Source organism: Elgaria multicarinata, chromosome 12 (genome assembly GCF_023053635.1).
Source record: "Elgaria multicarinata webbii isolate HBS135686 ecotype San Diego chromosome 12, rElgMul1.1.pri, whole genome shotgun sequence".
Classification (NCBI taxonomy): Eukaryota; Metazoa; Chordata; class Lepidosauria; order Squamata; family Anguidae; genus Elgaria; species Elgaria multicarinata.
The window spans coordinates 20,385,040-20,412,255 of record NC_086182.1 but is presented as its reverse complement, the minus strand read 5'-3'; the positions used below and the strand labels follow the sequence as shown (position 1 = coordinate 20,412,255).

The following is a 27,216-nucleotide window of genomic DNA, read 5'->3' as shown; positions in this document are numbered from 1 at the left end:
CTATTTTGACTCCTCTAAAATTCTGCTCACAGAATCCTTCTTCTGCTTTGGTATCATCTTTTTGGTTCCTTACATACTATTCTCCAAATGCCATTAACTTGTTATATGGTTCTCAGTAGCATTCAGTACCTGAAATTAAGCTCTCCTGCTTGCACTTGCTTCAGACTTTGGCTGCTACTTAAGGGAGTTAATAGATTGTCATCTCAAGATATCCAATTATGTCAAACAAGAATTAGCAACCTTGTTCAAACCTAAGAGGCACATTGGAAAAGTGCAGATTAATCACACTCAAGTTCATGGTACATCTTTGTTGCAACAGTTAATAGAGTTTAGTTTGGAATTTCCCAAGGTGCTATACTAATATGGATTTGGTTTACGGTCAACACAACTATTTTATTTTATTTATGCCCCACCTTTCGCCCACAAAAAATCATGCTCAAGGTTGCTAACACTATAAAACCAATATTAAAATAAACTAAGTTACAACAATCATAAAAAAACACATTAAAACACAACAATTTGCACATTTTCTTACAGGAAGCTAGGATTGCTGTGAAGTAGGATTCTGTTGGTCCTGAAAACCATTGGTTCAAATGAGTTGTTTAGTGTGTTGTAGCTCAAGACACCACTCCTGTCTTGAACTCAGTCTTTTGGGCAGGATACTTTTCCTTCACCACATATCCATGGCAGCCATTTTGTGTTGGTGCCCATTACAGTTTTGCCAAATGAGCCCAGGGCCTAAAATAATAACATTTCAATAATCCATTTCAATTCATAAAGTAGTTTAGAATCTTTATTGCTTTGCCCAGAGCAACCCTGTGAACTAGGTCATGAGTGGTCATGAGTGTTTCTCTTTTACAGTCACGGGTTTAACCAACAATTAACTGTGGTATCCACAGGTGCCAGACTGCATATGCAGGAATAATCAATGAATTTACCCAGAACAGATGTTAAGCTAACAGCCTATAATTTCCCAGATCCCTTTTTAAAAATTAGTGTTACATTGACTATTCTCCAGTCCTCTGGTACAGGGACATGTTACATATTTTTGTTAGAAGATCAGCAATTTCATATTTGAATTCTTTAAGAACTCTAGGATGGAGACCTGGTGATTTATTAACTTTCAATTTTCACTAAGGTTGAGAACATCATCTTTTGTCACCACTGTATACCTCAGTTCCTCAGAGTCCCTTCCTGAAAATATTAGTTGAAGCACAGTTATCTTCTGCGATGAAGGCAGACAAAAATAATTCATTCAGCTTCTCCTCAATCTCCTTATTCACCTTTAGCACTCTTTTAAGTCCATTGCCATTCAACAGTCCAACTGCCTTCCTAGAATTCTTTATTGATGTCCTTCATGTTGTTATTGATATTGTTCCTCAAAATGCTTATTTGCATCTCTTATTGTCTCCTTGCATCTCCTACGTGCAAGCTTGTGCTTTTTATTTTCCTCATTTGGGCAAGACTTCCATTTTCTGAAGGAAGTCTTCTTTTCTCTAATAGCTTCCTTGATCATGCTCATCAACCATGTTGGTGATTTCTTGGACTTGGCACTACCCTTCTTAAGTCGTGGAATAAATTCTAGATGAGCTTTTATTAGGGGAAACAGTGTAGGGAAATTGTCACATATGAAGAGGCCCTAACAGCATAAACCTTTAAGATTTTCTGGAAATTACATAAGAACTCTCTGATTCCTCTCAGGATCATAGATATGGATGTGAAATGCCACAAAAAGAAATATTGATTGGATGAAAACAGAAATGGTAATATTTTAGACTGTTAGTACCAAGCTCCATAAAAAGTTGCTCCATCTTATTTTAAACTGTTCCTTTGTTCCAAGACTTGTCTAGCTGCTTGTCAATTTGGGGAGGGGTTTTATGAACTAATTGTAACATTTTCCTAAATGTAAAGTGTATCAATGCTTGGATGGAGTTGCATTACTTTTCAGCCTACTCAAGCTGCCTGTGACAAATGCAGCCTAAACCCCCAAAATAAATGCCTGAACATCTATACTTTCCAGAAGAGTAGGAATACATTTGAGTACAGATCAAAAGCTCACTTAAACATGAACAAGGTCAGCCAGAAGAAAAAGGTGTGCACCACCAGGAATGCATAGTCTGGATTAGTTACCCCAACAGCTACCCCATCTAGTCTCAACCTGTTCTCTGGAGAGCCAAATCTGTATTGTTCTCAACTTAAGATAATAATAGGTGATGCCCATGTTATTCATCACTTGGCAGAGCCATGTTCATACTCAAATAGAGATTGTTCTGTTAACTTTGCTGCGGCAAGATAAGCAGGCTAATCTACTTTAGCTGCGCCAGTACAAGAGAAAATACCCGAACAATGGAAAAGGATTTGGAGAGAATGTAACCTAGAGGTGTATGAGTAACACAATATTTCCATACTGCCAAACACCTGGGCTCCCAAGCACCTTGCACTAACCCATCATCAGCAACAATTGCTGCTTTCAGATTGAAAAATCCTCCTTTGGGGATTCTGCTAAGCTCTTCAGTCTATAAAATAACCATAGCAATCTTACCTGACAGCAATGATGTCAGAGTTTGCAGAACTCCAAACTTATTCCTAATTTTCTCTCAAAAAACCATGCAGGTTACAAACTAATTTATATACTGGGCTTGTAAATGGTTATTTATCAGATGTCCTGTGGTAAGTGAAAACTAGCTCAAGGAGACCATGCAGGAAGTCTTTTTCAAACTGTAAGACGGTTTGTTCTGTTTTACCTTTCAGGTAACGTGTGTGTTGCCAAAAACCATGCAGGCAGGTGTAAAACCGCTTTGTGTGCTACTAACTTTTGTACAAGGCTACAAAAGTTACTAGCATACGAATATAGCAAAGGAGAAACATGTCCATGTTATAAATCCTGCTAATGTATGTTCAGTAGAATACTGCAGAAGAGGATTGTAAATGCAACTTCCGATACTAAATAACCTTTTCCAAAATTTAGCTAATCAAATGGCTTGAATAATGGAATTCTAATCAAAGTATGAGAAGTTGACTTCTCTGGAGATGTGGGTCTAGAGTCACAGTAGTCTACAGTAGTTTGAAGGCATGTGACACAGTTCTACTCTTGAAGTCAAGGATATCTGGCTTTATAAGTCACCTGGAAACCACATGTAAGCCACTGAGTTTTTCAGAGGGAGAGGTTTGCATTTATGTTGAGGAGGATGTTAAAAGAGCAAACCTAACAGATAGATCTGTAAATCCCTTACAGCAGAGCTTTCCAAACTTTTCATGTTGGTGACACACTTTTTAGACATGCATCATTTCGCGACACAGTAATTCAGTTTTACAAGCAAACCGGAGGTTAAACTAACCCCTTATAAGAGATATGGACACATACATAAAATGTAATAACGAAATGTATGGGAACACAACGTATCTCATGAAAACCTTTCATTTATATTTTTAAAAATATATAATTTGCAAGATAACATACATTTCCAAGACATTTCACATTGAACCAATTTTGTCGAGCTGTGATCGAGCGGCGGTTGAGATGGTGTTCTATCAAAAAAACTGGACCCATGGGATTTCTTGAATTCATCACTTCAGGTGCAGCCGCGTCACCGGAAGTGACGTGGAATCAGCTGTTTCGACCCGATTATGCATACTGCGCATGCGCAGTACCTGTATGATCCCTCAACCGTGGTGTGCATACACGGATACGACGGAAGGGGAATATACTAGTGAACCATACTAATCGGCACCTTTGCCGCGTAAAAATGCATGCAAGTTAGTATTGCTTATTTCACATAGACTCAAAGGTTTCTCGTTACGTTCACTTGACACACTTACACACTGCAGCTGACACACTAACGTGTCGCGACACACAGTTTGGAAAGCTCTGCCTTACAGCTACAGTATTAACTTTATTTTGGAGCTTGATTACTCTTGAGACAGTCAGTTTGTACAGAAAAATATACTTCTGGGCCCAGGCCATTATTTGGAGAAGGAAGAATACACAAGTTGATCATCCCTATCCCACATGCTATCATGAAAACAAATTCTCTTAAGATAAACAACTGCTACAAACTTTTAGATACATCAGGAAGAGAAATATATGACATGGGCGGGACAGAAGCAAACAAGACAAGAACTTCTATTTTGTGATACATGAATTAGCCCAAATGCTAAGTGGATCTTCTATCTGGGGCTTGGGCCAGGGACCAGGTTTCGCTGCATGCAGACCTTCCCAGTTAGGGAAGCCCCAGGCACAGCAAAGGTGAACCAGTGTCACTCCAAGGAGCAACAGGGACTAGTTCGACTGTGTCCCATTCTTCACACCACCCACCCGTAACAGGGGAAGGAACTGGAGCATAAAGGAGATGCGCCTTCTCTAACAGCGGAGCAAAAGGGACTCATCCGCTTTTCCCACCCCTGCCTTCCTCCCCCATTGTGGTAACGAGGCAGGACAGACTAAGCAGAAGGGTCTTGCATCTGGTAAGATCAGCAGCTTTCCCTGGCACAGGAGAGTCCCAAAGCCCACCATCCCTCACCCCCCTGCTATCTCCAATTAAATCTAAGCCTCGCCCACTGAAGGAACCCCAAGAGGCCGTATGGGCTGGAGGCTCTGCAACCCTGCTCTAAAGAGCTGCTATCAGCTTACATTACCTAAACACCTCAAAGACGGAGAGGGGGGAATAAACAGATAAACAGAAATTGCGTAATCAGGTCTTTAACAGTCAGATTTCTGTTATAAAGTTTGTGAAACATAAAATGTTCCATGTTGTTGAACAATTCTAGGCCTTTAATATTGTTTTCGAAGTGGAAGCCCATATGGATCTTTTGCCAAAATAAAGTGAAAGCCTTGGCTAAAACACCTTGGTTGGCAGAAGCAAGCATTCCAATATAATAACTACTAAATAGAAATTTTGGAATTGGTCCTTGCTGGATTCCATAGCCTGCTTAGAGGAGCCTGACAACACAGAGATCAGCTTACATTGAAAACTAAAACAGAAAATTCAACCACAATAGGGAAAGGGGGGTTACCTTCAAGATGAAGCATGGTGTTTGCTATTTAAGAAACAAGAGCTCAGAACAGGCATTAAAACAATGACAACTTGTCATAATAGAACATGTTGATTTTATTCTTTATTTCAAATAATTCTGAATACTATTCACCAAAGTTTCACAGGAGTTTACAAAATTAAAATAATAAAACACAACACAAAGTACAAAGTAAATCAAAAACAATAACCAAGTAAGTGCAGCAAGAGAAACAAAACAAAACAAAACAGAAGTTAATTCCCAAAGCTCAACTGAAACAAAAACGTTTCCACTTATGTGCAGAAGCTCAGTGTAAAGGAAGTTGTCTAAACTTCCCTTAGAAGGAAATTCCATAGTATTAGAGGAGCTACAGAAATTACCCTGATTCTGGTAGAGTCTACTCTAGCCACTTCATTTGAAGGAATGTGGAGCAGTGCATCAGATGCCTCAAATGCTGGGGAAGGGATCATGGGAAAAAGTTCCCTGAGATAATCTGGATCTAAGCTATTTAGGCCTTTAAGAAGTAGTACTTTGAACTGGGCACAGAAACAAAATGACAGCTAGTGCAGATGCTGTTAACAAGTGGACCACTTCATTTTACATCATTCTGCACCAAAGTTTCTAAATCATCTTCAAAGGCAATCCAACATAGACTGCATTACAACAGTCTGATCTAGAAGTCTAGTAAGGTATACCCGAGAAGGCCAAATCACTTTCCTCCAGCAGTTGGCGTAGCCACAGCTGCCACTTAGGAACCCAGAAGCAACACTGGGTCTAGCAGTAATCCCAAGCTACAAACCAGGGAGTGTGATCCAATGCAGAACAGCCATAGCCCCTGTCCATTGAGTTAGGGAACCTGTGGCCCTCCAGAAGTTGTTTGACTAAAACTCGCATAATCCTGACCATTGCCCATGTTGGCTGGGGCTGATGGAATCCATCAATATCTGGAAGGCCACAGGTTCTCAACCTCTGCATAGAGGATGCCTTGACTTATGGTACAAACCTGAATTAGAAGATGCACTGGAATCCTTTCATACTTACTAAAAGCGTAGGTAGTTAACATGTTCATTCATTCATTTTTCCGATCGGCAACTTCCAAAACATTTGCTGTTTGGATGTTGTCTGTTTCAGCTCCTGTCCCTTTATCGGTCCTGTTTCAGCTCCTATCCCTTTATCGGTTCCCCTACATACTGGCCATAATGGCCTCCCACATTCAACCTGATTTACTTCTTCTATTACCCTTGCCAGCTAACATGGAAAAAAACATCTGAACACAGCCCATCCTCTTTTTTCTTTTCACTCTTCTCCTCAATGAACCAACATGCTTTCCCCCACCCTCCCAAATTTCCACATGCACTATGGCTCCTTCAGGAAGGCTGTAGTTTCTCCCACTTCCAATTGGCAGGAAGCACATATATGATATTCAGGAAGCAAAATTTAGTTCAGCCCTATTTGTCTACACCACGTAGTTCCATTATGGGATCTGTAGAAGCAGTAGATTAGAACTGGGTTCGACTGGTAGGAACTGATTCCATCAGCCTGCACCTCTACAGAAAGCATGCCCCACAATTTAAAAGCCTTATTTATTTGTTTGACATAAACAAAAGCAGGATCAGTAAAACACCAAAAAAACCGACATTATTGTAGAAACCAAGAGAAAATTGAAACAGGCCATTTCACTTTTTGCCATTTTCCAAATGGATTTGTACTGCTATGTTGCAAGAATACATTTGTCTAGAAAGCAACAGCATACCAACACAATGGGACTTAACAATACCTAGCCATTTTAAACCATGAATAGTTTAACATTTTTCCATTTCTCCTGCTTCTAGTAGACAGAACCCGCTCCTTCTACACATACTGACATCCATGTATCCAAATCACAGTGTTTAGTTACAATGAAAGAACTTTCCCAGAGCACCCTCATTCTGCATTTATTAGGTAAGAAAGCAGCTGCAACTCATCCCAGAAAGCATTTTTTTCAATGCTACACAGAACTTGGGGTTTATCTCATGCCTGAAGCAGTTACAGCAAGGATAAGAATGTAACAAAACAATAACTCTAAATAAGAAACAGACCTTTTACCAAGAAGAAGAGAGGCTTCCCTGGAGACAAAGCACTCAGGCTTCTATCTAACCTTCTAAAACCCTTCTCACTACAAGACATTAAAAGGAGCAGAATATATTACAATAAAGTAGCAAGCAAAATGAGTTCCTCAATACATAGCAAGGAACTTAAAATATAGATCACTTCCAAGTTCTTCTATTGCAGCTGCTCAAAATAATCCTTGTCTTTCATAAATGACATTTTGGAGGTCCTTGGTTACCTTCAGCTGTCAATACCACAACTTAACGAGGAACTATCGATGATACTGGGCTTTATCTCTGCACCAAAAAATATATGTTTCTTAAGTCCCTTAATAACAATGAACGAATGCAAATTGCAAATACAATATTAGGTAATCATTTGCTTATCCCTAGCAAGTATGTGAGAGCACACACACACACACATACATAAATGAAATACATAGATGCCTCTTTGTGAAACGGAACTCCTTCCTCCATAGTATTAGAACAAGGTATAGTAAAGGCCACCAATTTAGACTGGACAAATTCCTGATGGCTATATACTACCTTCGGTATCAGAGATACTATGTACACCAGTTGCTGGGGAACATGGATGGGGGGGTGCTGTTGCACTCATGTACTGCTTGTGGGTTCCTGGTCGACAGCTAGTTGTCCACTGTGTGAATAGAATGCTGGACTAGTTGAACTCTTGAGTGATCCAGCATGGCTCTTATGTTCTTATGGCTGAATTAGTGTGTCAGTTTTCAGTTAACTCTGCTTTTTTTCCTTACATTCAAACATTGTAAGGGAAATATATGCTATTGTCTTCAAATGTGTACAAGTATTCCAAGAAAACATAACTTTTCAATCATATTAAGTGTGCTTTAATTTTTTTCATCAAATACCTGTGGTATATTGGGATGAAAATTAACATGGGGCCTGTTCAGACAATATGCTAAGCCATGGTAATTAAGAACCAAAAGGAACATGATATAATGACATAGTCATGATCAATGCATGTTATTATCTTCATGTCAAAAAGCTTCATGCCATCATCTGATAACAAACACAAATTCTTTAAAAGTGAAATTTCATAGTATTATAACAGGACAGTATGCATTCTGCATGGCCAAGATTACACTGATAATGTGCAGAATCTGATGCAAAGTTCAAAAATTCAGAAATTTCAGCAAGGCTCTAGCCTTTTTGTCTGTAAAGATAAACTTGAAAAAGCATGCAGCGAAGATTCAAAAGTTAGAGGGAAACTGTGCAGGACTTTCAGGTGGGGGGTGGGGAGTAAGCACTTTCACGCTTAGCATAGCTTTAAGAGGGTTTAAACTTCCAAGGTAAGGAAGATTCCGCATTCATATACCGTATTTCTTCGATTGTAAGACGCACACTAATTACACAAACATATGAAAGGTTACTTAATTTATACTGCTGAATTTTAGGTTTCTTGGCAGCCCAGCCTCTGATGAGTGTTCAGGAATGAGGAACTTTAACGTAAACAGTTTCAAGGAGCAGGACCTTTCTGACTGTGGCAAACACTCCGATGGGAGGCTTGTTAGCCCCCAACATTTTATTTTGTTACATGCCTCGCTGTTCCAGAAGGCTTTTAACTCATTGTTCCCTTGTTTTTACTTATTTTAATGCATGACTGGTGTTTTGTGATACTGGGGTGGGTTTTTTGGTAATTTTATACTGGATGTGTTATGTATTGTATGGTGCTTTTACACTGCAAGCTGGATTGAGTTCATTTGCAAAAAATGTGGGGTATGAGATGTTTTTAAGTACACAAAGCAAACAAATGAGTATTAATCAATTTGACTTTTTTTAACATAATTTTTATTTTCTAAACTTTCAAACAATACAAACAATACAGTATAAAACACTACCCCATAATACACAATAATACATACTAAACAATTTAATAAACATATATTTTAACTTAATTTCATTTAATATAATCATTGATTAACATTAATGTGCTCCCCCAACCCTGGGATCTTATTCTAATTTCCAAAATCTCATTACTTCCTCTGGAGGTGTTTTCCCTCTCCCCTTTAATAATACAAAATCTAAAAACTGTTTCCATATTTCTTCAAAATCATTCGTTTTGAAAAAATCAATTTGACTTTTAAAATGTCTTCCTTTGAACTCTTCTTAGGAATGCATTCTACTGGAATCCTAGGGCAGAATCCAATGAGGTTCTTGCACCCCTGGTCAATTTTATTTATTTATTTATTTATTACATTTTTATACCGCCCAATAGCCGAAGCTCTCTGGGCGGTTCACAAAAATTAAAACCACAGTAAAACAACCAACAGGTTAAAACACAATTACGAAATACAATATAAAAAGCGCAACCAGGATAAAACCACACAGCAAAGTTGATATAAGATTAAAATACAGAGTTAAAACAGTAAAATTTAAATTTAAGTTAAAATTATGTGTTAAAATACTGAGTGAATAAAAAGGTTCTGATGCCCCACCAATTCTGTTGCACAAGCAGCCCCCACCACTTAAGCAATGGCGATTTAGCATTTCTGTGTTGCACATAAGCGAGTTCCACCAAACTCCCTCCTTTCAGAAATGAACAGAAACTTTTGTTTCGGGGCTTCCCCTAGGAAGCACTAAATCTGCCAGTGGTGGATCCAACTAGCACAACACAATTGGTAAGACTCACCACTTGTGGAAGGGAATCAGTGGGGTCGAAAGGAATTGTCAGGGATGTTAGTGTCCCATTAGATTCTGCCCTTAATATTCTCAATTCATTTTTTCCTAAATAATCAATTAATTTTAAATTTTCAACACTGTGCTTTAGAAAGGGTTTCAATCCTATTCCTGAGAGTGAAGTCCATTGAACTCAATGTTGTAATCAATCAGTTAAAGGAAAGTAAGCAACTAAAGTGTCTATACGTTAACTGCCTAATCTTAAATCAATAAAAATGTTACAAGTGCTTAAGCTGAAAACAGTTAGTTGCTACCAAGTCATATTAAACGACTATTTCTACTAAATATGCTCATTCATCTCTCAGTCTCAGTCCTCTATTTGCAATATGGGAATACTAGCAAATCTCACAGGGTGTTGTAAGGATTTGTGGGATAAAACTCCAGATTTCTCAACTTGGATCCCTAACCTATATTTTCCAAAGCCAAGTAGAACAGTTATACTTCCAAAGTCTTTAGACTTTCTGAATTATTATATCATTGTTCTAATGATGAGTCAAATGGTACAGGGTCATAGAACATGAGAGACAAATGCAATCCTGAGCATACTTACCAGAAAGCAAATCCAACTGAACTCAGTGTACTTACATCCAAGTAAGCATGTTCAGGATCAGGTTGTAAGAGTTCTTAACTTCCATGCCTAGTAAAAGGAAACCAACAGGGCAATTCTATACATGTCTACTCAGAACTAAGTCTTTTGACATTCAATGGGAATTACTCCCAGATTAGTGAGTATAGGACTGCAACCTGAATTTCTCTGGCAAAGAGAAAAGATAGGTGAAAGAAATTTATGAAAGGGATTGAACTTCTCTTGTTCCTCCAACCTTTTCTTGTGTCTTTTTAGATGGTTCCTTGGCTTGAAGACTAGTGGCTTTCCCCCCATTTTTTCCTTTCCTTTGCATAATGCTATTACCTGTCCTGAGTCTGCAGAAAATAAATAAGTATAGTGATCAAATTACAGAAAATAATGGTTCCACTCTATTATGCTCTGGTCAGATCCCATCTAGAGTACTGTATCCAGTTCTGGGGACACAGTTTAAAAAGGATAATCAGCAAATTGGAACATGTCTAGAGGAAAGTGACAAGGATAGTGTGCAACCTGAAAACCAAGTCCTGTGAGGAAAGACTGAAGGAGTTGGGTATAATTAACTTCAAGAAGAGATAATTAAAAGGTGATATGGTAGCCTTCTTCAAGTATTTGAACTGCTGTCACATTTATTTATTGCATTTTTATACCATCCAATAGCTGAAGCTCTCTGGGCAGTTCACAAAAATTAAAACCATTCAAAGTATAAAACAAACAGTATAAAACATGATATAAAATACAATATAAATGCACAACAGGATAAAATCAGCAGCAGTGCAGAAATACAAATTTAAAATACAAATTTAAAACAGTAAAGTTCAAATTAAATTTATAGACTGTTAAAATGCTGAGAGAATAAACGTCTGAAATAATATAGTGTAGGTGCCAGGCAAACCTCCTTAGGGAGCTCATTCCACAGCCAGGATGCCACAACAGAGAAGGCCCTCCTCCTGGTAGCCACCTGCCTCACTTCCTTTGGCAGGGGCTCACAGAGAAGGACCCCTGAGGATGACATTAGGGTCCAGGCAGGAACATATGGGAGGAGGTGTTCCTTCAGATCGCCGGGACCCAAGCCGATTAAAGCTTTAAATGTTAATCTCAGCACTTTGAATCGGGCCCGGACCTGGACTGGCAGCCAATGAAGCTGGAAAAGAACTGGCGTGATGTGGTCTCATTGGCCAGTCCCTGTTAGTAAACGTGCTGCCCTGTTTTGTACCAGTTGAAGTTTCCGGAACGTTTTCAAAGGCAGCCCCGCATATAACGTATTGCAGTAATCCAAACGAAAGGTTATGAGAGCATGGATAACTGTAGCTAGGCTATCTCTGTCCAGATAAGGGTGCAGTTGGTATATCAGCCTAAGCTGTTAAAAGGTGCTCTTTGACACTCAGTTCACCTGTGCCTCAAGTGACAGTTCTGGATCCCGAAGTACCCCCAAACTACAAACCCGATCCTTTAGGGGGAGTGCAACCCCGTCCAGAACAGGGTGAACATCACCTAGCTGGACAGGCGAACCACCCGCTAACAGTACCTCTGTCTTATCTGGATTGAGTCTCAATTTATTGGCCCTCATCCAGTCCATTATTGTGCTCAGGCACGGATTCAGAACAGCCACTGCCTCACCTGGGTTTGATGAAAAGGAAAGGTAGAGATGAGTGTTATCCGCATATTGATGACACCTCAACCCACATCTCTGGATAACCTCTCCCAGCGGTTTAATGTAAATGTTAAATAGCATAGGGGATAAAATAGAGCCCTGTGGAACCCCATAGCCTAAATGCCATGGCACAGAGCAATAATCCCCCAGCACCACCATCTGGAATTGGCCATCCAAGTAGGAGAGGACCACTGCAACACCATGCCTCCAGCTCCCAGCCCAGACAACCTATCCAGAAGGATACCATGGTCGATGGTATCGAAAGCCACTGAGAGGTCCAAGAGAATCAACAGGATCGCATTCCCCCTGTCCCTCTCCCAGCCACAGGGCGACCAAGGCAGTTTCCATTCCAAAACCAGGCCTGAAGCCTGATTGAAATGGATCTAGATAATCCGTTTCATTCAAGAGTGCCTGGAATTGTCCCGCAACCACCCGCTCAAGCACCTTGCCCATGAAGGGGATATTAGCCACCGGCCTGTAATTTTTAACATCCTCCAGGTCCAGGTTAGGCTTCTTCAGCAGTGGTCTGATTACCGCCTCTTTTAAAGGGGCCGGCACCACTCCCTCTCTCAGGGAGGCATTTACAAGCTCCTGGACCAAGCCTGCGATCCCCTCCTTATTTGATGTAATGAGCCATCTCACTCATGTTTTCCCACCATTTGCCTCTTCTCTAAGATAAACAGTCCCAGATATTGTAACCCTTCCTCATAGGAGTTGCTCCAGCCCCTTGATCATTTTGCTTGCTGTTTTTGCACCTTTTCCAACTCTACAATATCCTTTTTTAGGTTTGGTGATCAGAACTATACATAATATTCTAAGTATATATTTGTATAAGGACACAGATTTGTATAAGGGCAGTATGATATTAGCTGTTTTATTTCCTAACCATTTTCCTAGTTTCTTGACTAGGCAGATGACACAGTTATTTCTCAGACATGATTTCAGCACAGTAGCATGGAATTGCTTTGTAGCTCTCTTCCCATGCCCTTTATCTGCAGAGGATTCCTGTATAGTAGGAAGGCAATCTCCTAGAGTTCACCACCCAACAAGCCATTGTTTGTGATTAAAAACCCATACTTAAACCATAGTGCAGGTTTTGCATTAACAACAATCCAGCAGAAACATCCAGAGCACAGGGGAAGAGGCTAAACACACACACCCCACTCCTGACTCTGTTGGAGCCTTGAGAACTCCACCAGCATGAGGGAGATCAGCTGCTACAGGCTAAGAAAACACTAAAAAAGCTTCACCAGTACAGAAAAGTCTGAGTGAGAAAGTCTCCCTCTACAGAGGCAATATCACGGTGCTTGAGATTGATGCCATAATTAATGCTGCTAATGCAATTCTTCTTGGAGGTGACAGTGGGCAAGATCATAGAACTTGCAAGAAAAGATACATGAGAGACCATGTTAGCAGGATGTGAGTTCTGTTTTTTCAATAAAAAGATGAGAAAGCAAAACAGAGATAGGAAAATTGCAGCATGGTGGAGAAACGGGAGGTGTTTTTGTCCAGCAAGTAAGCAAGCGAAGAAGGAAAGGACCACTATTTGTACAAGAGAGGATCAGAATTTGTATGTGCAAAAAAACCCAGTCTCTCTGCTGCAATGATGTCTGAACACAAAGAAGTTGACGTTGGGACCACTGCTGTGAATGGACTAGTACTGAGCACTACTGGACAAGAGAGAGGCCTGGACCCTGCTAAAGTCTGTAGTGGAAAGGGGGCTGTGACCCTTTGGGCATCTTCAGCTTATGAGGAGAATTTGAGTACTAGCCATACAAGTTCTTTACAGGACATCCGGCACTCTGAAAGTGCAGAGCCAGGAAAACCAGAAACAGATGACTGGAGGTTATTTCCTAGTGTTGACACTAATAGGGATGTTCAGGCCTGTACTCTGGCTGCCAAAGGCTATCGGAGCATGTGCCCCAACCTTTCTGGGATCAAGCCACATAAGCCACCTTTAAGAGTAAAATCCTCTCAAGAAAAAAATACTACAGGCAGCCGGACATAAAGCCTGATAAAGCTGCTGCCTCATCATGCAGAATGGAGACTCATTTATATATGTTAATATTTTTGTACTGTGCTTTATTCTCTCTTCTGTTTAGTGAGGTTAGTTAAGTTTATTTGTACTATTATATATATTTATATTTCTACTATGTATTTATCTGCCAACACTATGGTTATTGTAGTTTTTGAGTATTGTTGTATTTATTGCTGTTTGATACCTTGTAAATTGTATTTATTGTTGTTCATTTGTTATGTTGCGAGCTGCTTTGGGCACAATTTTGTGGGAAAGCGGCATACAAATAAAAAAAAGATGTGTGATGATTCAACACCAAACCATGTTCAACTCATACTCTGGGTCGTTGTTACGTGTGAACCAGACTAACCTAACTAGACTAATCTATTTCTAATCTATATATTTTCTCAACAAGCATGCATTGTAATATGTTGCTAGAACAATTAAAATGTATCTGTTTGCAACTAAATAGTGTCTTTATGCTATCCAGGAGCATAATCCAAAATCTCTGATCATGCAATCCACAAACTATTTGCACTGGAGAATGTATATATGCTTAAGTGAACTATTGTGAAATAAAGAATTTCTGTTTTGCTCTCCCAATAAACACGTAAGAACACTAAGCAAAATCACTCCTTTGAAGATTAATTGTTCAGAACTTATTCAGGAACAGGAGCTGGTACTTACTGGATAGAAAATTGTTTCTTAATAACAGTACATTTTATTTTAATGTATTTCTTAGTCATTTTTCAAGGCCATGATCTTCCCAAAGTAGAGTACAATTCAATATCGAACAAATTATAAGAACCCTTTAAATTTAAACAATTTAAAAATAAGCAAGTTAACAGTTTCAAATATCCAACAGCAGATGTCCATGCCCTTTGGTTGACAGCGTCTAAATATTCATCACTTACACAATAGTTTCAGTTCAGTTTGTTTTGCCCATAAGCCATTACAAAAAGTTCAAATAGTTGCAGACGAAGTCTAAAAACCAAAAGTTACAAGAAAAGCAATAAGGGGAGGGGGGATTTTCATTATCATGAGGAAAAAAAACAACTAAAAATACTATTAATCCAGATGGCAGCCAAGCATGTCAGCATCAAGAAAAATCTGTTATGATTTGGCAGCAATTTGCACAATTACAAATAAAGCTCATGACCTCCTATTGTGTCATATTAGTGACCTTAAGTCACATATTTTTGCTCTAGTTGATTGTTTTACATAGAAAAAAAGCGGTATTTAAAAAAAAATCTGTTTTGGATGTTACAATAAGCCAGCATCCAAGACGACCCTAGTTTATCAGAATCAAGCAAGCATTGCTGATCTCTCCTGCTTAATTCCTCCTGCCAGCGGGAGAGGCTAACAAAGAACATACTCTCCATCTTTGGTTATTTAGTGTGACATCTGAATCAGGAATTCTAGTTTATCTCTCCCCAAACAAGCCAAAACCATATGAACATTTGATTGGTGGTGTTCTGCAACACTTATATTTAAACACATAAAACCACTCATATTTTGATCACCTGCAATTGGCAGTTTCACCTTATGGCAGAAGTTTCTTTTTTAAAAACATCTTTAAGTGACACTTTTACCTTTGGGGGCCTTGGCACATCTGGCAATTTGAGAAACTCACCTAGGCACCACCACAAAATGGCTACCATGGAAGTCATGGCAAATGACAAGAAACCTGCCCAAAATACTTTAGTACAAGTCTGAGCCCCAACACACTAAACAACAGAATAAACAACAGCGCCAATAGAAACCTATTTCAGAGCAATGCCAGTTACCACTAAGAATATGTTAATGGGTGGAGTAGGGCACCTTAGCAGGAGTCAAAAAAGATGTCCAGGGCCGATTGGCACTGGCAGGATCTACACTGCCTCCTCCTGATTTAGATACTGATCTATAAATAAGGGTTCATCTAAAGTCCCGGTAGTATAATATCTTTAGTAACATAGGCCATTTTACCTCAGTACATATCCTCTCAAGATTACAACATCATCAGGGCTGATAAGCAAGAACCCTACTGACATTATGCCATTATATTCCCCAACTTATACTGTAGGCCATTCAGAATCAATCTGGTGAACCTGCAGTAATGCTAAAGCCATTATTTTAAAAAGGGGTGGATCACAAAACGTGAATAGCCAACAACTCGTTTGGTTTCATCCCCTTCATAATCCATTGGTACTCCTGCACATATTTCTTCTTCAAGACAGTACGAGAGCCTTAGGTTACAGTTTTCATTTTCTTCTGCATTTCAAAAATACAGGAAATATAATGGTTGTGATATCTCTGACAGACTGTAGCCTCACTTGCCTTGTTACTGCTGGTACTAGGACATTAATGAAGCAGCCAATTCTCTCATGTTACTTTGTCACAATAAAACCAGCCCAATGGTGCAATGTTAGGTCCTTTACAGGTAGGGCATCATGGCCAAACAGCCAGAATAATAAATTCACTTTAGAACATTAGGCTATCTGTATTTAAATTATGCAATTGTACAACTTCTTAGTGTGCATTGTAAAGAATACTGTCTGCATGCTTTCACTGAACTCTTCATAAGTAAGAGGAGCTACAGATTTCCTTTATTAACAAAATACGAAAACTCCAGAAAGGCGGTTTGAAATAACACCCCTCTCCTAGCTAAGCCCTGTATACCCCTATTAAATAGAATACCAAAATTGTCTAACTTCTATTACATTTTTATTTAAAATATTTATATCTCATCTTGTTAACAAGGATATGGGTCTACAAAGTGGCTAGCATGGTTGAAAACAATCCATTAAAACTATTAAAATCATCTATATAAATAAAAATGAAAAAGTTCTTCACCGATTGCTTTGAAATTTTGACATAGCGTTGCGTTCGAATACACGAGCGTTGTTATGTAACTATGTTCTCTATGGGGTCAAAGGTTTGTCTTAAAATCGAAGAAATAGGCCTCCTCAAAACCAGTCCTGCTGATCATTGTGACATCGCCAACCAGTAGGCCAATCCACTGCCTCTGCCTCCTCTCCTATTTCCATGTTCTCTCCTATTTGCTCTTAGAGGTCATTGTGACATCGCCAACCAGTAGACCAATCCACTGCCTCTGCCTTCTCTCCTATTTGCATGTTCTCTCCTATTTGCTCTTATAAGTCATTGTGATATCGCCAAACAGGAGGCCAATCCACTGCCTCTGCCTCCTCTCCTATTTCCATGTGAATATAGATGAGTGAATATAGATGTCACAACTGTGACAGCTGAGTGAATATAGATGTCACAACTGTGACAGTTACACGTTCTGAAGAAAGGTAACTGCCAGGAGTTTCCACTAACCTCCTCACCGTAAAAACATCCTTTTTTAAAAACCAAACAATCTGCTTTACTTCATCCAAATAATGCCTCGCAGAAGATCACACTTAGGTTGTCGTACTCGCAGAGCGGAAGCACTGCGACGAGAAATTGCAAATCAGACTGAGGAAGAACGGGCAACAGCAAACGAAAAAAAAAGAAAAAGAATGCCTCAAATACGTGCCAAGGAACCAGCCAAGCAACGTTCAGCCAGACTTGAGGATGCATGGTTGCGAGCACAGCAATCACATTCTACAGCTTCAGATCTGCTTTGTTCTCAACAGAATGAACGCGACAGGCTGAGAGTGGCTGAAAGACGTCAACGAGAAACAGCACATCAGTGTCAAACACGACTCCGTGGTAAACAATCACACGATTACAATCGCCTTGCATTCCGGTACAACCCAGCTGATGATTATAGTTTGAGGCGGCATGTTCTCATCGGCACTGTGACTGAAGTGTGTCCTTATTGCAAGGCTCTTAAATTTAATGAAGAAACAAAAGGAATGTGTTGCGCTGCTGGAAAAATTAAATTGCCTCAACTTGGAGGACCACCAGAGCCATTACAAACTTTGCTTGCCAGATATACCGCAGAATCAAAGCATTTCCTATCTAACATCAGGAAATACAACTCATGCTTCCAAATGACGTCGTTCAGCGCAGAAATCATCACAGCTCCATTTATGCCAACTTTCAAAGTCAAAGGACAAATTTATCATAAAGCCGGCTCCTTCCTTCTGTTTCAAGATAGTCAACATAAATTCCTACAAATGTATTTCATTGGTGATGGCAATGATGAATTGAATGCACGCTGCGGAATTTATACCGGCATAAAAAGGTCCGTCGTTTCAAAACTGCAACAGCTACTTCACGAAAAAAACAATTTAGTACATTTGTTCAAAACAGCAATTGACATGATGCCATCTGATACACACAAGATTGTTATTCATGCTGACAAAACGCCTGCTGGAGAACATGTGCGAAGATTCAATGCTCCAACTATAGACGAAGTGGCAATTGTTATAGTCGGAGATCAATCTTGACAGGACCTTTCAAAGGTGAAGATGTCCTCATTCCTCGCATTCCTATGATTCCAACAGATATGCCATTTCAATTTAAGAGATTGCAATTCCCAATTCGATTGGCGTTTGCAATCACCATCAACAAAGCTCAGGGCCAATCTTTAGAATTGTGCGGTTTAGATCTAGACACAGATTGCTTCTCACATGGACAATTATATGTTGCGTGTTCTAGAGTCGGCAAACCAGACAATCTCTATATCTACACAGACAATGGAACAACTAAAAATATTGTATATCCACAAGCATTGTGAAATTAAACATATTAGAAACATCCGCTTTGTCTTTTTTTTCTTTTCAATTTAACCAGACTGAGCCACAGCAACACGTGGCAGGGTACAGCTAGTTATATAAATAAAAATCAACCACAAATATGTAAAGAAAACAGAGAAGTAATGGCTGACAGTAAATGCCAGGAAGGAAGTTTGAAGTCTAGGTGCCATCTCTCCCAGAAAAGACCCAATTCACTCTGGCTACCAACCTTACTTCTAAAGGCAAGGACCTAAGCAGGACCTAAGGTGAAGATCTTAATATACATGCTGGCTGTTAGCCGTAATAAATTTGATTGATTGATTGATCTTAATATATGTTCAGGCTCATACAGGAGTAGGCTTGCTCCCAAGTTGATTATGTATGCACAATAGCTGACTCACTACTACAAATAACACAATGCTTTCCAATAATGCCAACATAAAGATGGCACAATTATTACTAAATTATAACTTTCTATAGATTTCTGGGATCCATTAATCACTGGGGCCGAGTTCAATTACATTAATCAACTTTAAATTATTTTGATCAGCTAAAGAAATTTCTTGATTAGCTGCCAGATTTTTAAAAGTTGTTTTAAATACAAGTACTTTTAAAACTTGCAGCATCTTAAAAACATTAGCCAGTATCCCATGCACAGGAGTAATGCCTCTTCTAAGATTATACCAACTTCCACATCCTCTAAATACAAAGAAAATACACTTTTTTTCCTTCAGAACTATTGCTTTTATTCATAAGCAATTTATGCAAATGTAATCAATTTATTCAACTAAAACTCAGGAATTCTAAACCTACTGAATTCTTTTTTAATTGGGTGACAGCTCTATTAATCATTATTTTAAAATTTCTGGCATTACACACATCTTCCTAGTCCTATGGATTAGCCAAAATGCAATTTCTCAGTCTTCAAAATGAAGTAATAACACTGGTGATCCTTGATGAGGGAACTGATTGCAGATAAGATGCTCATAGCACAACCAGAAGAAGAATAGGTTCATGTTTAAGCATGATAAGGATGCAGGCAGGGAATCCCTAATGGCCACAGAACACAATGAGCTCCTGAGGGTTATGGCATTTGCAGAGTTTGGAATTGGAGTTGGGACATTCTGGTTGGTGCTCAGTGGGATTCAGTTTGCAGTCTAACGCTTGGTCAATTTGCTTAATCACTTCTTTAAATGTCTGTGGGGACACACAATGTCGGCCCATTAACAGCTTTTAAAAGTCTTAAGTCTCCCCTTAAATGAGAGAAGAAGTGCAAACAAGAGAGAGAAGTTGTTGCTAGATTTGCCTCTGTCCTACTTCTTTTATTCATTAGTTTGCCAGTGAAAATTTACAGTCAAGTGTTAAGTCAATGCAAAACGGGGCTTCCCCACCCCTCCTAAGGCAAGGGCTGGGGGGGGGACACACACAATACAACAAATGGCAGATATTTTCTGTTTGAACCATTCATTAAAGAAATGTTTTCAAGGAGGTGGTGGTAGAAGGTCTTGTTTTGTTTTTGTGTTTCTTAATTTTTTCAAATACATCCATTTCATTGAGTTAAAAGAAAACATTTTCCTTTGTCATACAACTCAACTTCATTGGAACTCATATCATATGCCACTGTAACTGCTTAATAGAAAGAAAACATTCATTATGAGCTTACAACCCACTAAAGCACTACCTAGGGGTGCACAATTTGTGGTCTTCCAGATATTTTTGCCTACAACTCCCATCATTAACTATGCTGGCTAGGACTATGGGAATTGTAGGTCAAAACATCTGGAGGGCCACAAGTTGCCCACATCTACACTACACATATACAATCCATTTTTTAATATATATATGATGCAATGTTGTAGATTCATTCTGCCTTATTTAAAAGATGCATAGTCTCTTTTTTTAAAAAAATCCTTAAACAACTGAAATATAAACAATGGAAAACAACATCTCTAAAGTTCAAAAAATCTATTATTTGCATCTTTAATTAAAACTGGTGAAGAAAATGCGTAACCTTTGTAAACTTTTGCTTTTGCTCTTACACTCTTGGTAAACTCCTATAAAGATTCTTTAAGGCCATTAATCGTTTAACTTGTTAATCAAAAGCAACCCAGAAACAGCTTTTTGGAACACTGTGTGCTATTCTATGTAGGAAACTTGTGATGTTTGAAGCAACACCTAGACATCTGAATGTTATACAAAACTTTTTTTTTAATTAATTAATTTATTTATTACATTTCTATACCTCTCAATAGCTGGAGCTCTCTGGGCGGGTCACAAAAACTTTTCATTGTCCATTTTATATTAATAGTACATTGAGGTCAATACTGTTTGGTTCCTTATTTTGATTTACCAGATGTTCCACTCATGAATATTCCAGTTAAGGCTGGAGCAGAACTATGGGATGTATCCGATTTTAGACCTACCTAGAGGAGACCCATAGATATGAATGGTACTTTGGTTAGACTAACATGAGATACAACACAATGATGCCATGGTTAAAGGCCACTGATTCATGCACACTTATCTCCCCACCACATTAACTCTCTATTACCTTCTCTTGTCAAAATTAACCATGGTGTAGCATTACAGCTATATCAATGTTAACTGGGTTTAGCTTTAACCAGGATATGCAAAGCAGTTTTAAGTGCTGGTTTCAAACTTTGGTTAAATGTTAGCCCTGAGTACCATTAATGTTAATATCAGTGCAGATGCACCACTATGCCATAGTTAATGCTAGCAAAAGAGAAGGAAGAAATACACAACCCACTCCTGGCTCTCTCAACCATGGTTAAGAGATTGGCAGTATTGCATCTGCACCAGGCCTTAACATGCCGTTACTCTTATTTACAATAGTTCTTACTGATCGTAGGACTGAAGCTTCATTATGTGAAGCATTTCTGAAGCCATTCTCCCAATAGGTAAACCTTTATATACAACATCCTGTGGGACACAGGCATCAGTCTCACAGTAGAGCATGCTTCCAAGTAACACAAATATCAATGTTTACAAAAAAACTTCCTCCCACCCCAGCCAAATTGAAAGAAATGCCACACTGTTATGCCACCCTGTGGAATGTTTGTTGTGGCCATATAACATGCACAGATAGTAACTTCCAGAAACTGCTTTAATAGATCATATTGATTAGGCATAAGAAGAGCCATCTTGGATCAGACCAAAGGCCTACTTCAGTCCAGCCTTCTGTTCCCACAGTGACCAAACAAGATGCTTATGAGAAGTCCAGAAGCAAGACATGAGCTCAATATCATAAAGGTATTATGATATTGGCAATTTTATTTCTGATTCCTTTCCTAATGATCTCTGCCATGGAATGTGCCTCTTTCACAGCCATCATGCACTAGGATGAAGTTTTCATCAAGCTATGCACCGCAAGCCCACAATCTCTTTCCTGGTTAATCACCACCAGCTCAGAGCAAAGCATCTTTGGCTACTTGCCATAGACTAGTTTGTAGAGCAGCCTTTCTCAACCTTGAGTCCTCTAATGTTCTTTGACTACAATTCCCATCATCTTCAGCCAGCATGGACAATGGTCAGAATTAATGGTATTCTAGTCCATCAAAATCTGGGGACCCAAGATTGGGAAACACAGCTGCATGGTAGAACTTCCATGCATCTGCTCTGGAATCCCTGCATCCTGCAGAGGATTCTGAGTCTTCCAAAAATCACAGTAATTTTACACAGACCTATTGAATTTCACTGAAAACGTAACTGAACTGAGAGTGCATCTACAGAATACATCCAACACTCCTCTACCAATTTATGGTGTGGTAAACCAGTACTGCTGGGCAACATGTCTTGGGAACCCATCCTAAGCTTCCAAAGAACACAAACATCTCTTGGAATGATGTTTGAAAATGGGTAAAGCTAATGTGTGTGCAAGTAATTGTTTGGCTAGCTGATAAAATTAGTTCTCCTTTGTTTTGTTTGCATTCCTACACTACCCATCTTCCTTCCCAGATTTACATGAACAATGCCTAAATAGATATTAAATGGGATTATTTACTTCCACAATAACAACAGTAACTTTCCTTAGATCTAATCCTATCACCTGGATTTTAGATGGACGCACACCCACTCCTTCCCTTCCTCTAGCCAGAATTCTGCTCACAAATAAATGAACTCCGCAGAAAATTTGAGGAAAGATGATGAAATCCTCACGTTTCCTGAACTCTCAGCAGAAGCAGCCTACACACTCTTGAAATAGGATTGGGGGGAGAACAAGTGAAAAACCTATTAAAAGAAAATTTATCTTCAACACACAGTGGTGAAATCTCTTCTGTGTTGTAAATCATTAAGTTGAAAATTGTGCAGACACATTATACAAAAGATTGCCTATCTTCAAACTCCCTATCTACAAAAGAGATATATCTAGCATTCCATGTAGCAAGAGTTTCCCTCAAATGATGTTTATTATCCTGGGATATCAGCTGTAAAACAGAACTCTTCAGTGGGACAAAAGGAACTCCATCTATCTCAATTCCTTTTCAAGGAAGAGGAAGGAAAACTTTAATCACACCATGTCTCACACCAAACCAAAGCACTTACTGTTCGAGCACCACTTGGGGACAAAGCTCCACTGGGCAGGTAGGGGCTTCCCAGCTCTGGGATCATCAAGAAGGGATAACTTGGATAAGGAGTCCCTTTAAAGAAGCCTCCATCTTGCTGTCTTCTGATTACTAGGGAAGAAAGAAGAAACTTAGCTAGAGACATTCAGAGGAGAAGGGTCCAAGTACACACACACACTTGGAAGTTGTTGTTTTAATGCAGAAAGCTTTAAAAGCTCAAACAAGGTAGAATATTTTTTTAAGAATCAGGATTCCTAAGAGACTAGGTAGAATTGCAAGGCAGAGAAAAATTAGCAGTGAGATTCATAAAACACTTAAGCCTGCATATAACTTGTATTTACCCCATTTTGCAATCAATCTGCACTCAGAATTTAAAACCAATTTACTTTGAACAAACAGAATGTAGTTCCATCTTAATTTAGAATATTAGTGTGTATATACACACACACAGAGAGAGGACCACATGTATACTTAAGGCCAAGGTTGGGGAACCTGTGACCCCACAGATGTTATTGAACTACAGTTCCTATCAACCTCAACCAACATGGCCTATAGTCAGAAGTGATGGGAATTATAGTCCAAGAACATCTGGAGGGTCAACAGGTTCCCACCCCTACTTTAGGCCATGATTTTAAGCAACTATATCATGCTTGGTAACAGCTGGTTTCCTGTGGTACTTAAGCACTGCCTTCAGGCAACAAAGCTTTAAAAAAGTAGTTATTTTTCTTTTTTACTTTTAGAACATAAATTATTACCATGGACATTATAGAGCTACAAGCCACTAAAAACTTTTTTGGGACACATTTGTAAGGCTGAACTACATTAATAAGTCACACTTAATTAGACACATGGTCTAATAGCAAGAACATAATCACACCACTATATTCTAGAGTTATTGATCAAGAATAACTCCTAGCCCATATTCATATACACAAAACAATGTTGGTTACACCCCTTCTTTATCTATAGGTATGCAATTAAAGGGGAGGCATGAGAGATGACAACCCCAAAAGATGGCTGAAACAAGATAACCAACACACTTTTAGGCTATAATCCTAAAGACACTATGGACTAATTCCCACTGAACTAAATGGGACTTTTTTCTGAATAAACATGCCTACATCACAATTTAAATTTCTTTACAATGCAATTTATAAATCCCATTGGTTTCAATGGAATTTATTTCCAAGAAAATATGCTTTGGATTGTAGTCTTAAGTAATGGACAACCATCTGTCAGGTATGCTTTAGGGCGGATTCCTGCATTGAGCAGGGGGTTGGACTCGATGGCCTTTAGGCCCCTTCCAACTCTACTATTCTATGATTCTATGATTTGTGGATTGTGATCATTACAAAAAGTCAGAAAAACCTGATAAATCTAAATACCAATGGGTGAATTCCTATTCCCCACTCCAAGTGCTTTGATTTCTTTCTTTCATGCAACCCGAGCCTATTAATTTACTTGGAAGGAAGTCATACTTCCAATAGAATTTATTTCCATGTAAAGCTGTAGTTCTATATGAAATCTGTGTGATGTACTTCTGTATGAATACCTTATACAGTTGTACTCTACCTCTCAGTAATCTGTTTACTCAGAAGTAGAGAAGCATTTGGGCTAATCTGTTACAACAGAGAGAAAATAGATGCTTTGCAGAGGTAGTCTTATTGTGTTATATTTATGCCACAATAAGTCTATTAAAATCTTTAAACTGCCAAAACATTTGTGTGTGCTTACTCAAATGTGAGGCCACCTGATTCAATGGGGCTTACACACTATAAACATGCACAGCACTCTTATATGATTCTTGGGAACATCCTAGCCGGACACTTACACCCTAAACCTAAACATATTTTAACAGTACAATTCTGTGCAGAACTAGGAGCATCTACATCCATGGACTGCAATGTGATTAGGCTGCCAATTAGTACACCTCTATGGAACTCAATGGGGCTTACTTTTGAGTAGACACGGCTAGGATTACACCTTCGCGTAACTCTGCCTACTACGACCTCCCCGATTTCAATGGGGCTTACTCGGGGGCAAGTGTGGGTTGCAGAGATGCGTGTATAGACACGTAAAGTAGAAACACATTGATGAAACTTAACTCCCAAGTACGTCTGCGAACTTTCCGAAGGGCGGCGGGAGCCGCTGCTTCAGCGAGCCGCAGTGATTTTCAAAACGCAACGCGACTCAACCAGGCGGGCCTGCTTGCTTACAGCCGCCAGGATCAGGGCCAAAAGGGGGCAGCAGCGAAAGCGGACGAGGAGACGGGAGGGCGCAGCAAATGGAAGCTCCTCCTCGTCCCAGAAAGTGAAGGAAAAAGAGAGAGATCGAGGAGTCGCGGGACGAGGAGCAGTCATCGCGGCGGCGTCCTAGTTCTCTGGGAAGAGAGCGCCATGTCCCCTCCTCTTCCTCCCGACCCCCCACCCCCAAACTTTGCCTTTCCCCTCGTTTCTGAGGGAAATAAAAGAGGAATCGCTACCTTCGGCTGGAGAGTCCCGCGGCTTCTGGAAACTTTCCCGGGGTTGCTGAGGCGGCCTCTCCGCCTGTGGTGGTGGAGGTGGGGGGGGGGAAGACACAAAGAAGAGGGCGGGTTGAGGTGACTAAATAAAAGCCCCCCCACCCCCATAATGCTACCTTCTGCTCCTACTCCCCCACCCCACCCCAGAATCCCGCTTCGTTTTCGGCTGCCCTCCCCCCCCCCCGTTCGCTTTGTCGCCTCAAACCCCAGCTTCTCCTCCCTTTCCCGTCACCCCCACTTCTCTCGTTCCTCCCCCCCCCCCTCTCTCTTCTTTCTCTGCGGTAAACTTTTACCTCAGAATCTGAGCCTGAGGCGCTGCCGCTGCGGTTCTCGGACTCGTTGACCAGCGACGACTTGAGCTCGTCCAAGTCGCCGTGAGCCGAGCCGCGCCCCCCGGCGCCCTTGTCCTGCTCGTCGCCTTCGTCCTGGAAAGGGATGAGTTCGTCCGGGGCGCCCAGGTCGTCGCCGCCGCCGCCGCTGCTCCCCCCGCCGCCAGCGGCCGGCTGCAGCTGAGGCATAGTACGGCGGGGTCCCGGTGCGGCGGGGGGCCGCTCCCCGCACCCCGCCTGCCTCAGCCCGGCGGCCTCCCGCCTCAGCCCCGTCCCGCCGCCGCCGCCGCCGCCCAAACAAAGTTTTGACACTCGCGGGAAGGGGCGGGGGAGAGAAGGGAAAGAAGAAGGCGCCACGGAGCTTTTCCCTTCGGCGTCGAGGGAACGGGATAGGCGGGAAAGGAGGCGGCAGAGAGGGGGCGGCGGCGGCACCCCGAAAAAGGCGAGGGAGGGAAGAACGGAGGGGGGTCTCCCCGAAAGTCGCAGCGGCGGGGTGCCCTGCTTAGCCCACCCGGGGAGGGTCGAGAATGAGAACGAGGGGCCGGGGTGGAGGAGGAGGAGCTCCCGCTGCAAATTGACACCCCGAGCCCGTAGTGGGGGGAGGAGAGGAGGGGAGGGGATGGGAACGCCCCCCCACCTTCGCCGCCACAAACAGGGAAGACACCCCCTCACCCACGGCGCCTCCTCCTCCTCTTCCTCCTCCTCCTCTCCTCGCACACGCCGCCTCTGCCACTTTCACCCGGGGACCCCCCAGCTTGGCTGCCCCGGCTTCCCCCTCCCCCCCTCCTGGAAGTGCAGACCCCTCCCAGCATTTCGCAGGATTTAAATAGGGACACACTCTCGCACCCTTTGCCCCACCCCACCCCACCTCTCTCTTTTTCCCCTCCCCATTTTTTTTTGGTATTTTTTTTAAAGTATTGAACAAACAACATTGCCACTGAGGAAGGAGGAATGAATTCCTGGATGGGAGGAGGAGGAGGAGGAGGAGAAGGAGGACCCAACAAAGGGGGTAGGTTAAAAAAAGGTGGGTGTTGTGGGGGGAACTGGGGCCCT

At 40.7% G+C, this 27,216-nt stretch overlaps 1 protein-coding gene across 1 annotated transcript in view; it reads right to left on the bottom strand.

Annotated features, from left to right (window-relative positions):
• Nucleotides 1-26,479, bottom strand: part of TCF7L1 (transcription factor 7 like 1) — an 85,204-nt gene extending 58,725 nt beyond the window's left edge. The window contains exons 1-3 of the mRNA XM_063139523.1: nt 26,128-26,479; nt 25,796-25,859; nt 23,294-23,424 (exon numbers count right to left, since the gene is read on the bottom strand). Of these exons, the coding sequence (XP_062995593.1) occupies nt 23,294-23,424; nt 25,796-25,859; nt 26,128-26,352 (420 nt within the window). The 5' untranslated portion in view covers nt 26,353-26,479. The remainder of the gene's footprint in view (nt 1-23,293; nt 23,425-25,795; nt 25,860-26,127) is intronic.
• Nucleotides 26,480-27,216: the final 737 nt, after the last annotated feature.